General features: G+C 36.3%; 1 protein-coding gene across 1 annotated transcript in view; it reads right to left on the bottom strand.

Annotated features, from left to right (window-relative positions):
• The window catches only part of LOC145774265 (uncharacterized), a 104,945-nt gene extending 92,732 nt beyond the window's left edge, over window positions 1–12,213 (bottom strand). The window contains exon 1 of the mRNA XM_082585462.1: window positions 12,088–12,213. Coding sequence (XP_082441588.1) covers window positions 12,088–12,176 — 89 coding nt within the window. The 5' untranslated portion in view covers window positions 12,177–12,213. The remainder of the gene's footprint in view (window positions 1–12,087) is intronic.
• Window positions 12,214–12,491: the final 278 nt, after the last annotated feature.

The following is a 12,491-nucleotide window of genomic DNA, read 5'->3' as shown; positions in this document are numbered from 1 at the left end:
TTTGGACTTTTCTTTGAGTAATGAAATTCTAAATTAGTCTTGAGTTATTATTCCATCTTCACAGAGCCCATTTGCATAAAAAAAATGACAAGTTTATGCAGTATTGTACATTTGAAAACCATTTGTTCCAGAAAATTGTGATTTTTTGTTAAATTCACAATCCAAAAATGCAATTTTCAGTTTTTTGTGGTGCTAACCGCCAAAAACGCCTAAAGTTCAAATTTTGTTGCTGATTCTGCATTGTCATATCATATTATTGTTTAAAAAAGAGTCCTATGCAAAATCTGAATACCTTCATTTTTACTGCCTACCCCTAAACTAAACCTATAAAAAATTGAGACCCATTGGACTACGTTTAGGGGTGCCACAATGAACTTGAAAATCGAGCTGGGGGGTCGCGGGGAATTTTTGCTCAAATTTACGTAACTCCAGAACCAAATGAGATAGAGAACTGTGCTTGGTGTCAAAATGTGCAAAGCAACCACATTCCTATCTGTACTCAAGAGGAAAGTATGCTCTAACTGCTTTAATTTTTGAGAAAATGCAAAAAAACTGAAAATAGGGTTAAAATCAAACTTTTTCGCCCTATGTTGCTTCAGTGAATTATCTTCGCTTTACTGCAGGCAGCCTGTATCTGTCTGCCGGTGGCTGTAATTGTATTCATTTATTTAATTGCACCAATGCACCTATTAAAGAAGTAGTTTCCTATAAACGGAGTTAATCTTCCCATCACAGTATGACACAACCATGTGGCTTCTACTCCTCAACTTTCCATGACTTTATTTAGTATCAATACAAGGCATAGCAGTGGCACTTGTTCACTATTTGGCTAAGAAAGTTGGTGTTTTTGTTACCAAAGTTCAATGGGCAGTAGAAATTAGAAAGGCTGTTTCAGAAATGGAAATCATTGCAAAAAGATTTCAAAAAAAGATCCAAACCACAAATTGAAAAAGAAAACAAATTTAAACATGAACTTTTAGGACTATTTGACATTGCACAATGCACATGAAGATGCTCTTTCCATCATGACCAATGAAGAAGATAAACAGTGTTTGGTGATGCAAAGATTGCCACATCAACAAGGTAAAATGGGTAGTAAAGACTTTGTATTGCGCCACGACAAAAGCATGCAATTAAAGTCTAGAAGGTACAGCTTAAACGTAAAGCTAAATCAGACGTTGAAAAACAGCTATTGTGGAAGAAAGTCAAGACTGCTGAAGCTTTTAGCAGTAGTGCCGAAGACAGTTGTGATTGTGAAAAAATGAACGATGATGTTATTCATACGGAAAAAGCATCAACTCCAAAAAGAGGCCTCAGAAAATCATGAACAAGGCTTTATCATCTGCTTTAGATCAGACTGCCCTAAGTGATCGGTAAGCGACATTTGTTTTAGCTGCAACAGCTAGCAGTCGGGATGTGACCTTGATGAAATAGCATTCAATTGCTCATCAGTATGATACCGTACGTAGGGCAAGAATCGTTCATCGGCAAGGGATCTCCATAAAAATTAGAGATGAATTTGTTGATGACTCTATAGTCTATATTCACAGTTCACTGGGATGGAAAACTCCTTCTTGATATAACTAATAACAAAAAAAGTTGAACGGTTACCAGTAATTTTCACTGGAATGACTACTAACAAATTGCTTGGAGTGCCAAAGTTGCAGTCTTCATCAGGAAGTGCACAAGCTAATGGAGTAATGGTATGTGTTAAAGATTGGGGTGTTGTTGACAATGTAAGAGCAATGTGTTTTGACCACATCCAGCAACACTGGTGTTAAGTCCGGTGCCTGTATCTCAATTGCAAAAGAATTAAACAAGGACTTGCTCCATTTGGCTTGCTGTCACCATATTCTAGAACTTGTGTTGCAAAGAGCGTTCTTAACATGTCTTGGGTCATCATCCTGACAGGATATTCTTGTTTTCAAGGGATTTAAAGCAAAGTGAGATAGTTTTGACAAAGATTGTTATATCACCTTAGAAAATGATGACTTCTGCTAATCTAGAAAATGATGACTTCTGATGAAATCATTAGTTTTTGCAAAGACCAGTTGGAAAAAAACTCAATCAAGAGATACTATCAAGACTCAAGAGTTCCTTGAATTATCTTATCATAATTCCTAATCGAGCACCACCACATGGCATTCGGTTTCGTTATCCCGGCGCCCTTCATCAGGCAAGATGGATGGCCACTGCTATATATGCATTGAAGATTTGGCTGTTCAGAATGCAGTTTGATTTGACCAATAAGGAGCAATGTGGTTTCAAAAAATTTGTCATTTTTGTGTTGAAAGTATCCATTGCAATGTGCATACGCATTGCAATGGATACTTCTAATCTTGGTTTACTGCTTTTCTAACAACGTGCAACCCACGGAATGATCTGCAATTGTTAAAAAGACTAAAGGAATATCAGCTACATGATTCAGCGGTAGCCAAAGAAGCAATGAAAAAATTCTCAATGCACTTATGGTACATAAGTGAAGAACTCATTGGCCTTGTATTTTTTGATGATGGTGTTTCAAGTATTGAAAAAGAAGCTATAGTTTTTGCCTTGACCAATAAAGGAATGAGTAGTCCACCATTGAAGCATATTTCTTCATTGCCAGATAATGTCTTTTCAAAAGATTTATCAGACTTTGTCACATCCAACACCATGCGATTGTGCCAGATTTTGGATTTGCCATACTGACTTTCTAAAGCTGGAAGTTGTAGCATGGGATTTGGATGAAAGTTATAAGAGAGAAAAAAGTATTGTTAGTGGTCTTCATGTGATCAACGATTTTGCTGAAAGAGGTGTTGCATTGATGCAAAATTTTAACAATTTGCTGACAAAAGATGAAGATCAAATGCAGTATATTCTGCGTCATCTTCCAAATTGCAATAATAAGAATATTGAGAACCACTTAAAGTCCACAGACTGAATTATATTTTGATATACGAGACCTGTAAATGTGTCCACTCTAGGTGGGTGTGATCTAACTTATAAACATATTCACTCAGCGTATCATTACAGTATATTTTATAGCCCACTACAGACTGGAGTAGTTGCTACTGCCGGATTTGGCAAGATTATTGCCTATTTTTCTTCATTTGTATCTGCAGTGCATTGTATATTGCTGAGGTTTTGTTTTTAAGACATATATACATTTAGGCGGTTTACCTATTTTGACAAATTTTTCGTATTTTTGTCAATTTTCACTGGTCATGTGGCACCTCTAAACCTTTATCAAAATACTTCAAACTTTTAGTGAACTGTTTTTTAGTAAAAAGGAACCAAATGAGAGGGTAAGAACCAAACTTTTCCAACTTTAAAATTTTACCATACATTTGAGGACCACCCTAACGTCCACGTGTTGTGACAGTGAATACGCTACGTAAGAAATTCATTGCACAGCCGTCAATGGTCGATAATAATGCCAAATATATATGCAGCTTTGGTAACTTACATTGTTATGCCGACTTCTTCCTGTGAAGCCGAACGTTTCTTTTCGTTATTACAACGCTTGAAGACCTACCTTCGCAGCACTCAAACGCAACAACGACTGAACAATTTGGCCGTTATAGGTACGGTAGTCATCGCGAATTGGCGGAGAAATTAAACATGGAAGAACTTGTCACGGAGTTTGTTTCCAAGACAACGACCCGCAGAAACAAATTTGGATGTGATTAATTTATAGCAAGCCGCATTATAAGGCAGACGTGAACAAATTAAAGTCGAATATATTTCAATATTCAATGTAAGATCACTTTCGCCTCGCATGTAATACTTGTTTTCATTTCTATCTGATCGTTTGACATACCGCTGCAGTCTATTCGATTGCATTACACATACGACAAAATTATCTTCTTTTATGTTGATTTGACGTTTCATGACGTAGGCTAAACATGGTTGAATTTACTATTAGATTAAGTCATTTGTTTTAACATTTTCCATCGGTCAGGTTTTCAATTGATTAGCCTACATTGACAATTTTCATAAGATAACTTAGAGCACCCCTAATTTCGTCAAATTTTTTAAAAAAATTACGCCAATGGTATGAGATGTATATATTTTCACAATATATACATCAACACAGTGCTTATTGAAGCAAAACACGGATGACGGTTTTGAAAAACGCATTTTTTCTGCTGTATTCACGTAATAGTTCGTTGTGTCGTAGTTTCAACTCGATAAAGTTTGTTAAAATCGATTTCATGTTTGAAGTCACAGAAAATCTAACGGGCGTTTGAATTGGATAACTCGCGAAATGAGAGTAAACATTCAATCTCGCATTTGCATTTTCGCTACCACGCGTTTTGACTTTGAAGTTGCTCCTCACGCGCGGGAAGATCAGCAGTGTGTGACTGTGAGCGACTGAGCGTGCGCATCTCAGTAGGCCTAGTAATTCACGTTCCAGAGAAAGCCATGCGATCAGCTGCTGCTTTGCGGGCAAGAGCAACGTAGGCTGTTTTTCGCTTTCGGCATTGTTTAAGTCCGTTTAAATGAGCTAAATCTTTTTCGCAAAGTATTTTATCTTTGAAACACCACTATTAGCCATTTCTGGTGCCCCTCAGCTATAGATTTACGGGGGGCGCCGCCCCCCGGCGGAATGGCCCGTTTCGGCTAGTCCGATTCGGCTGATCCGATTCGGCTAGTCCGATTCGGCTATTACCCTTTTCGGCTACAGCCCGATTCGGCTAGTCCGATTTGGCTGATCCGATTCGGCTAGTTCCCTATTGGGCTACAGTCTTTAGCGGTTAGTTCCCTATTCGGCAATTTTTTGAAAATCCAACGATAATCCTTCTGTAATCCAACAAAATCCAACATCGTTTCTTTTGCATTCCGACAAATTTAGCGAAAAATGTTTGAATAATTAAATTTCTTTTACAGTTGAAATTATCGAAGCTTTAGATGAGTGGGGTTTTGACCTAACCATTGAGATCTTAAAACTAAAAAGCGAATTAAATTTATTTTTGAACTATTACTGTTTGCTCAGATGAAATTGACATGTATCATGCGTCGCCGTCTGCATGCAAACTTAGAATATATTAGAATCCTCAACTATTACAAAATTCTAAATCCAACGACGCTTTCTGTTTATTTACTGTAGAGAATTTTGTATTTTGATCTCGAAGCTTTAGATGAGTGGAGTTTAGACCTAACCACTGAGATCATAAATCATATTTATGACACCGGTTACATCCCTAGTGATATGGTACGTTCCATATTCATAACTTTACCAAACCAAATCGGAGCAACAGAATGCTCACTCCACAGAACAATTAGCCTTGTGAATTACGTAACAAACAGCTTACTCCAAATCATGTTGATGCGATTGAGACCAAAACTACAATCGGAAATTTCAACAGCACAATTTTTATTTGTTCCAGACAAAGGGACCACAAAAGGAATTTTTACATTAAAAATGATAACAGAGAGATGTGTCCGATCTCCAGATCTTATCAACGCTTACAGTGAGATGATTTTGAGAGACATCGAACATATGAATGGAGTAAAGGTTGGGGTACAAAATGTAACAAGCTTGAGATACGCTGATGAATGATGATACAGTCCTGATAGCAGAATCTGCAAACGATCTACAGGACTTATTAAATTGTGCTGTCAATAACAGTACACGAATGGGTAAGAGTTAAATTCAAACACAGAATGTATGACCGTATCAAAAATGAAAACTTATCCAAATTGCAACCATACATTCAATGGTGTGTTGCACTCAATGGTGTGAAACAAGTTGATAAATTGAAATATCTTGGGTACACTATAACTTGCGATGGCAAAGTGACACTGAAATTAAAAAGAGAATCGCTATAGCAAAGGATACTTTCAGTAAAATGAGCGTAGTCTTCAGGAATCGCAACATGACAACAAAGACCAAAATTAAACTTTTGAAAGCATATGTAATATCAATTCTAACCTACGGATGTGAATGCTAGACAATAAGTAACGATATGATAATAAGAACAGTTAGAAGGCGCCAGATGCAATTTGTAGGTCATATTTACAGACAGGGAGATTTGGGATGGGAAAAAGAAGCAGTGGCCGTCAAAGATTAACTTATTTAAACAGATTGAATCAATGGGCCACAAACACAACAGTTAAAACGAACGATTTTATACGAATGGCAAATGACAGAAAAGATTGGAAGACCATGATCGCCAACGTCTGTATCAGATGAGACACATAATCATCATCAATCGTTTCTTTTGCATTCCGACAAAGAAAAATAAATTGAATTGAAATTTAGCGAAACATAAAAAGCGAATTGAATTTATTTTTGAACTAGCCTATTAAATTAAAATGTTGCTCACATAAACTTGACATGTATCCTGCGTCACCGTCTGTATGCAAACTTAGAATATATTCGAATCCTCAACTATTACAAAATTCCAATCCCTAGTTTAACAAGTCAATACAATCAATACGGTACATAACAAGTAGGGTGGGTCGAAACGGACTTTTTCTCCGATTTCATTGCTACAAACTTTCTTTCTTGCGAATAATCATAAAACGACATTCCTGAAAGTTTGAGCTTGATCGAACATCGTCTTCATTTCTAAAAATGCTGATTCTTGCCAGTGTTCACTACCTGTGAAATAAGTAGGGCCAGTAAAAGTCATTAAAGTCATATTTTTTTGGTAATGCAGAAAGTTGTCAAACCGATAACAGTGAAACAACGACGTTTCTACGGTGTCTATTTAAGAAGTTATAAAGTCATAAAAAGTTATATTTTCTGTTTTAGATCATAAAATATGACTTCATTTTTACTTCAAAATACAAAGATTGAGCCGGAGTAACTTTGTAAATGCAGTTCAAACAGCTCCTGTAGACATTGAACTTTGATAATAATTTGTGGAAGGGAGGCAATGAGAGTTCTCACGCTGAGTCTCACTTAGCATTGGAAGCAACATTTTTATTACTTTCTGTAGCCTAGTAATAGCGCTTGCTGTTTGATGTTAATTTGCATTGTGACATCATCTTGACACATTATTTTGCAACACACAATCCAGTCTCTGAACATTATAAACACTTGCAGTAGGCCACTACGTCGCTAATAAGCTGAACCGTCGTAACTCCAAAAATGCAGTTTTGAGAAAATTGAATTTTAAAGTTCACGCTGTGTTTGCTGTACATTGTTTGATCTTTCTAAAAGTTCTCTAACGGAAAAACATGAAAACTATATATACATTGTCTTTCATGGAGCTTTGTTGTTGAAAAAAAGATAATTCTTTTTTGCAAAAATTGAACGTTAGAAAAATGAGTATGGACATACGATAGTTTAACAATAAAAAATTGTCGAAATGTAGTTACAATAAAACAGCAAAATTGTTATGCGAAATAGAAAGAAATATAAGTAAGCCTTGAATATCAACATGCAAAAAACGATTGAAAGAAAAATTACCTAAAAGAAAAGGGAGTGTTAACGTGAAACGTGTAAAATTACTTTCAGAGCAGAGTATCGTAAGTCCCATTTTATTATTTTGCAAAACTATCGTAACTCCAATTTGCGATAGTTCATCATTCTGTATCATCAAAACTAAAGCAGATGGACTTACGATGCTTTAACAAAATAAACTGTAGTTTATAAAGATATCAAATCAACCAAAAACGCAATTTTGAAAAATTTGGACTTACGATAGTTCAGCTTAACGGCGACTAAGTCAACCAGTGCTGAGACCTCAAGAGTCAAGGATACTTTTCGAGTACAGAGCTTTGACTCGTACTACTAAGTAGCTGGTTTGGTAGGTAGGCCTACACATAGGCGCCGACTTTTATTTTTGCACGGGGTGGCAGATAGCACAATATGGCAACCTATAAACTTTCAAACTGCATGTTTTTGTTTGATTTTTACTAAGCATTCGAAAATTGCATTTTTTTAATTTGAAAATAGATATTCATTTAGGGGGTGGAGCTAATTTTATTTCCGAGTATTTTATAGCTGTCATAATTTATAGCGATATTAAGCAGTTTAAAATTTTTCAAAAAAGATTTTTGGGAGAGGCAATGGAAAGATCGTATTTTATTGATTAATAAATCCCATTGTAAACCTAACAAATGTAACAATGACTTATGAAAAGTAACAAATAAAACGATCGCAACAACAAGGAAACAAATCGTAGCCACGTGTTGCGTAATCTTCACGTAGCTTGCTTGATGTTACGCAAGTATCATGCTTGTGACAAAAACAATCATTTTCTTCGCAATACTGTATTGGTTCACCTCTTGCTTTACGTTGACTTGAAGCGAAAACCAATAATCAAAAAAAGATTTAAACGTCCGTTCAAATTACATTTATTTGCAGTAAGTAATGTAACCTAAACGGGGTGGCTGCCATCATGCCATAGAGGTTATGGGGTGGCGTGGCTGGCCACCCCGCAAGTCGGCGCCAGTGGATGCATTAGACATTTGAATTTTTGTAGTGATTTTCAAGTGAAATAGAAGTGTTTTGTTAGTTGTTCGAGTGTGTTATTGTTCAAAATACATGTAAAAACTTACATACGAGTTATTAATTAGAGATTAGCATAAATTTGATGCTTAAAACAAAGTCATATATTATCATATATTTCAAAAAATAAAGTCATATTTTTCAATTTTTTAGGTAAAAAAATGGCCCTAGTAATAAGTAATAGCACAACGTCACTATCAAAGCAGTTGTTATTATTAGGGTAGGGCAGTCCGTGGTGCATTCCCAGGTCCAACGTCAATGCAGGTGAACAACGGTTGCAATTATTACAATTCAAGTACTTGACATTTCTTGGCACATTTTCTCAAATGATCAAAATATAGTCATCATAACACACATTATTACCTGATTTGTTGCCACACAAGTGTTGATGCGAGCCTTGCATTTCTCATCACGTCGGGAACAACGCCAGTATTTCTTAAGCCCGTCTGGACTATATTGAGCTAGTTGAAACATGTAGCCATCATGTACATTGTACAAAAACCTCACCTTTGCGCTGCGTACTAATCGATTCCTCTGCCATGATCAAGTAACATCAACTGAGAGTCTAACGAAGGAACTAACCAAAGGAATTTCAGGTCATGTAACGCCGAAACCCAGGTTTACTCTAAACTGCCACTTAGGTTTTAACTTCATCTTTTATTGCAAACGCTATTTGGCAACTGTCATTTTTTCGTTGACACGTTTTCGCTGAGACTTTATCTCATTAACCCCTATTGGTAATCATGAAAACTGTTGTTTTCATGTAAAACACATATTTTGAACGAACCCAGACATCAAAACTCGTCATTTTTACATTGATTCAACGTCTGCAGACGTTGAATGAATGTAAAAATGACAGATTTTGCCGTCTGGGAAGGCACTCAAAGGTAAACACTGGATAAAATGCAAGAATGCAAAAGATACCATATTGTCGAATTAAAATACAAAATTCTCTAAATAAACAGAAGAACCGGACATACATTTCTCTGTTATCATTTTTAATGTAAAAAATTCCTTTTGTGGTCCCTTTGTCTGGAACAAATAAAAATTGTGCTGTTGAAATTTCCGATTGTAGTTTTGGTCTCAATCTCATCAACATGATTCGGAGTAAGCTGTTTGTTACGTAATTCACAAGGCTAATTGTTCTGTGGAGTGACCATTCTGTTGCTCCGGTTTTCTTTGGTAAAGTTATGAATATGGAACGTACCATATCACTAGGGATGTAACCGGTGTCATAAATATGATTTATGATCTCAGTGGTTAGGTCTAAACTCCACTCATCTAAAGCTTCGAGATCAAAATACAAAATTCTCTACAGTAAATAAACAGAAAGTGTCGTTGGATTTAGAATTTTGTAATAGTTGAGGATTCTAATATATTCTAAGTTTGCATGCAGACGGCGACGCATGATACATGTCAATTTTATCTGAGCAAACATTGATAGTTCAAAAATAAATTTAATTCGCTTTTTAGTTTTAAGATCTCAATGGTTAGGTCTAAACCCCACTCATCTAAAGCTTCGATGATTTCAACTATAAAAGAAGCGATATTACAACATTCTCTAAATAAACAGAAGACGTTGTCTATTTTATGTGAGCAAACAGTTCAATTTAATAGTTCAAACATTTTTCGCTAAATTTCATTTCAATTTGTTTTTCTTTGTCGGAATGCAAAAGAAACGATGTTGGATTACAGAAGGATTATCGTTGGATTTTCAAAAAATTGCCGAATAGGGAACTAACAGATAAAGACTGTAGCCCAATAGGGAACTAGCCGAATCGGATCAGCCAAATCGGACTAGCCGAATCGGGCTGTAGCCGAAAAGGGTAATAGCCGAATCGGACTAGCCGAATCGGATCAGCCGAATCGGACTAGCCGAATAGTAGCAGACCCGCCCCCCGACCCCCCTGGAAGTCGGCGCGTATGTCCACTGCAATTTTCAAAGTGGATGTGGTACAGTATCAGTATAGCAAACAATTTAATTCTTCTCTTACTAGTTTGTTATAGGTCCGCTTAATACGAGACTAAAAAATGTATATAATATAGACTAAATTGTAAACACAACAGGTAGCCTACTTGGCGGTTAATTTCAACTTTCAGTAGGTGACCATTCGGTGACAAAATAATTTATAGGCTTTTATAGTCTACACAGCCTAATGCTATGGCCTAGGTCAAGATGGCAAAGACTGCAAACATGAAGGGCCACATTAGGGTCTGAGAAAAACTTCCTGGGCTGCATAGTGAAAAATGATAACGCATTGCTGAAAGTAAAAACGTTGTTAAATAAAAACTTATTATAACTAGGTTGCGATTTTAAACTTCTTTTTTATATTAAAGATTTCGATCTGTTTTAGCTATATTCTTACTGTTCGCAGGCTATGAACATTAACAAATCTTGTCGCTGACAAAATACAGTTGCAATGAAAGTACTGAGTTTGCTGTTCTGATCGACCAACTGTTTTGCTGCACGCCTAACTCACTTTTTAATCTTTGCTTGTGACTCAAAAAGTGATTTTCAGCTAGTAAAAAAGTATGGGTAAAAAATAAAAAATAAACGGGTTACGATTAACAACACGTCAACAAATTAGCAAACCAAAACAATTTATTATTTTTTGCTTTTGCATAAAAGTGTCGATCTCTGGTTTAAAGTCAGTGGTCGACAGACGTAAGGTCGTAAGCAGGCATCCAGGGTTTCATCAGCCATTCTGTTCCGTGTGTCGCTTTTTAATCGCTTCATAACGGAGAAAGTGCATTCATAACAGAGAAAGTGCTAGCAACAAAAGCAAAATATCAATGCATGTTTGTGTCATCACAAACCGACATTGTTCCCTCATAGTTACCTATTGACCCGATTATGTGAGACTTATTTAGGGTTGTGGCGAATGTAATGTATTTATAAAACGTAGGTGCATTTTTAAACCTTGGATTTAGCACTGATAATTCCAGCATGCACAAAGTGTTCATGGACCGCAGAAAAGCTTTATGCGGGCCGCATGCGGCTCGCGTTTGGACCACCCTGGCCAAGGTTAACAAAGTTATAAAAACAAGGCTCATAACTTTGTACACTTCCGTTTAATTGTTTGTCTGAAAATGTGCTATCGTGCAATAGCCCAAATGCAAAAAAAATAATGCTTTGAATGATGATCAAGATATAAAAATAGCCTAGATTAGCCTACTAAGGGTTAGAATGGCCCGTTTCGGCTAGTCCCCTATTTGGCTACAGTCTGATTCGGCTAGTTCCCCATTGGGCTACAGTTTTGAGTTGTATTTTATTCCACAATATTGTTTCTTTTGCATTCCGACAAAAAAAAAAAAATTAAAATGAAATTTAGCGCAAAATGTTTGAACTATTAAATTGAAATGTTTGCTCACATAAAATTGACATGTATATTACGTCACCGTCTGTCGGAATGCAAAAGAAACGATATTGTGGAATAAAATACAAAATACAATTCAAAACTGTAGCCGAATAAAGAACTAGCCAAATAGTAACAGACCCACTGAGGGTGTATCCTTGAGCAGGTACAAAAAAGCTTAATTTGTACAAAAAAAAAACAATCTATAAAATTAATAGCCTTAAATAATCTGGTACCGATAACTAGGCTATATACTACATTCACCAATGGGGAAAAAGTGCTTACCCTTCTTTTTCAATTTTACGATAAACTGGAAGTCTTTTTGACACATCTTTTTCTTTGCCAAGTTGTATAATGTGTTTTAATATATCCATTTTTCAACAAAAAAGATGAAAATCACAAAGTAGACTAGCTGCAAAAGCAAAAAAATAACCAATGGTCAAATTGGGAAGTGCAACCCTACATAAGCATGGGTGGCGACAATGTCTTCCCCTGCCGATGTCGTTCCCTCATACATCGGGATGCACAATTATTTACGCCACTAGAAAAAGCTTCATATGCAGCGGGTTGTTTGATTTCAAGTCGAGTGTCAATGCCTATGTCGTCCTCGGTGAGTAGGCTAATTATGAATAACGCTGCCGAAAAGACTTGATAATCGCTGGGAATACGCTTTTTTGCTGAAGAGTAGG

This window comes from Aplidium turbinatum, chromosome 7, assembly GCF_918807975.1.
Source record: "Aplidium turbinatum chromosome 7, kaAplTurb1.1, whole genome shotgun sequence".
NCBI classification, from domain to species: domain Eukaryota; kingdom Metazoa; phylum Chordata; class Ascidiacea; order Aplousobranchia; family Polyclinidae; genus Aplidium; species Aplidium turbinatum.
Note: the sequence above shows the minus strand (reverse complement) of the source record. Positions and strands in the feature narration are given on the sequence as shown.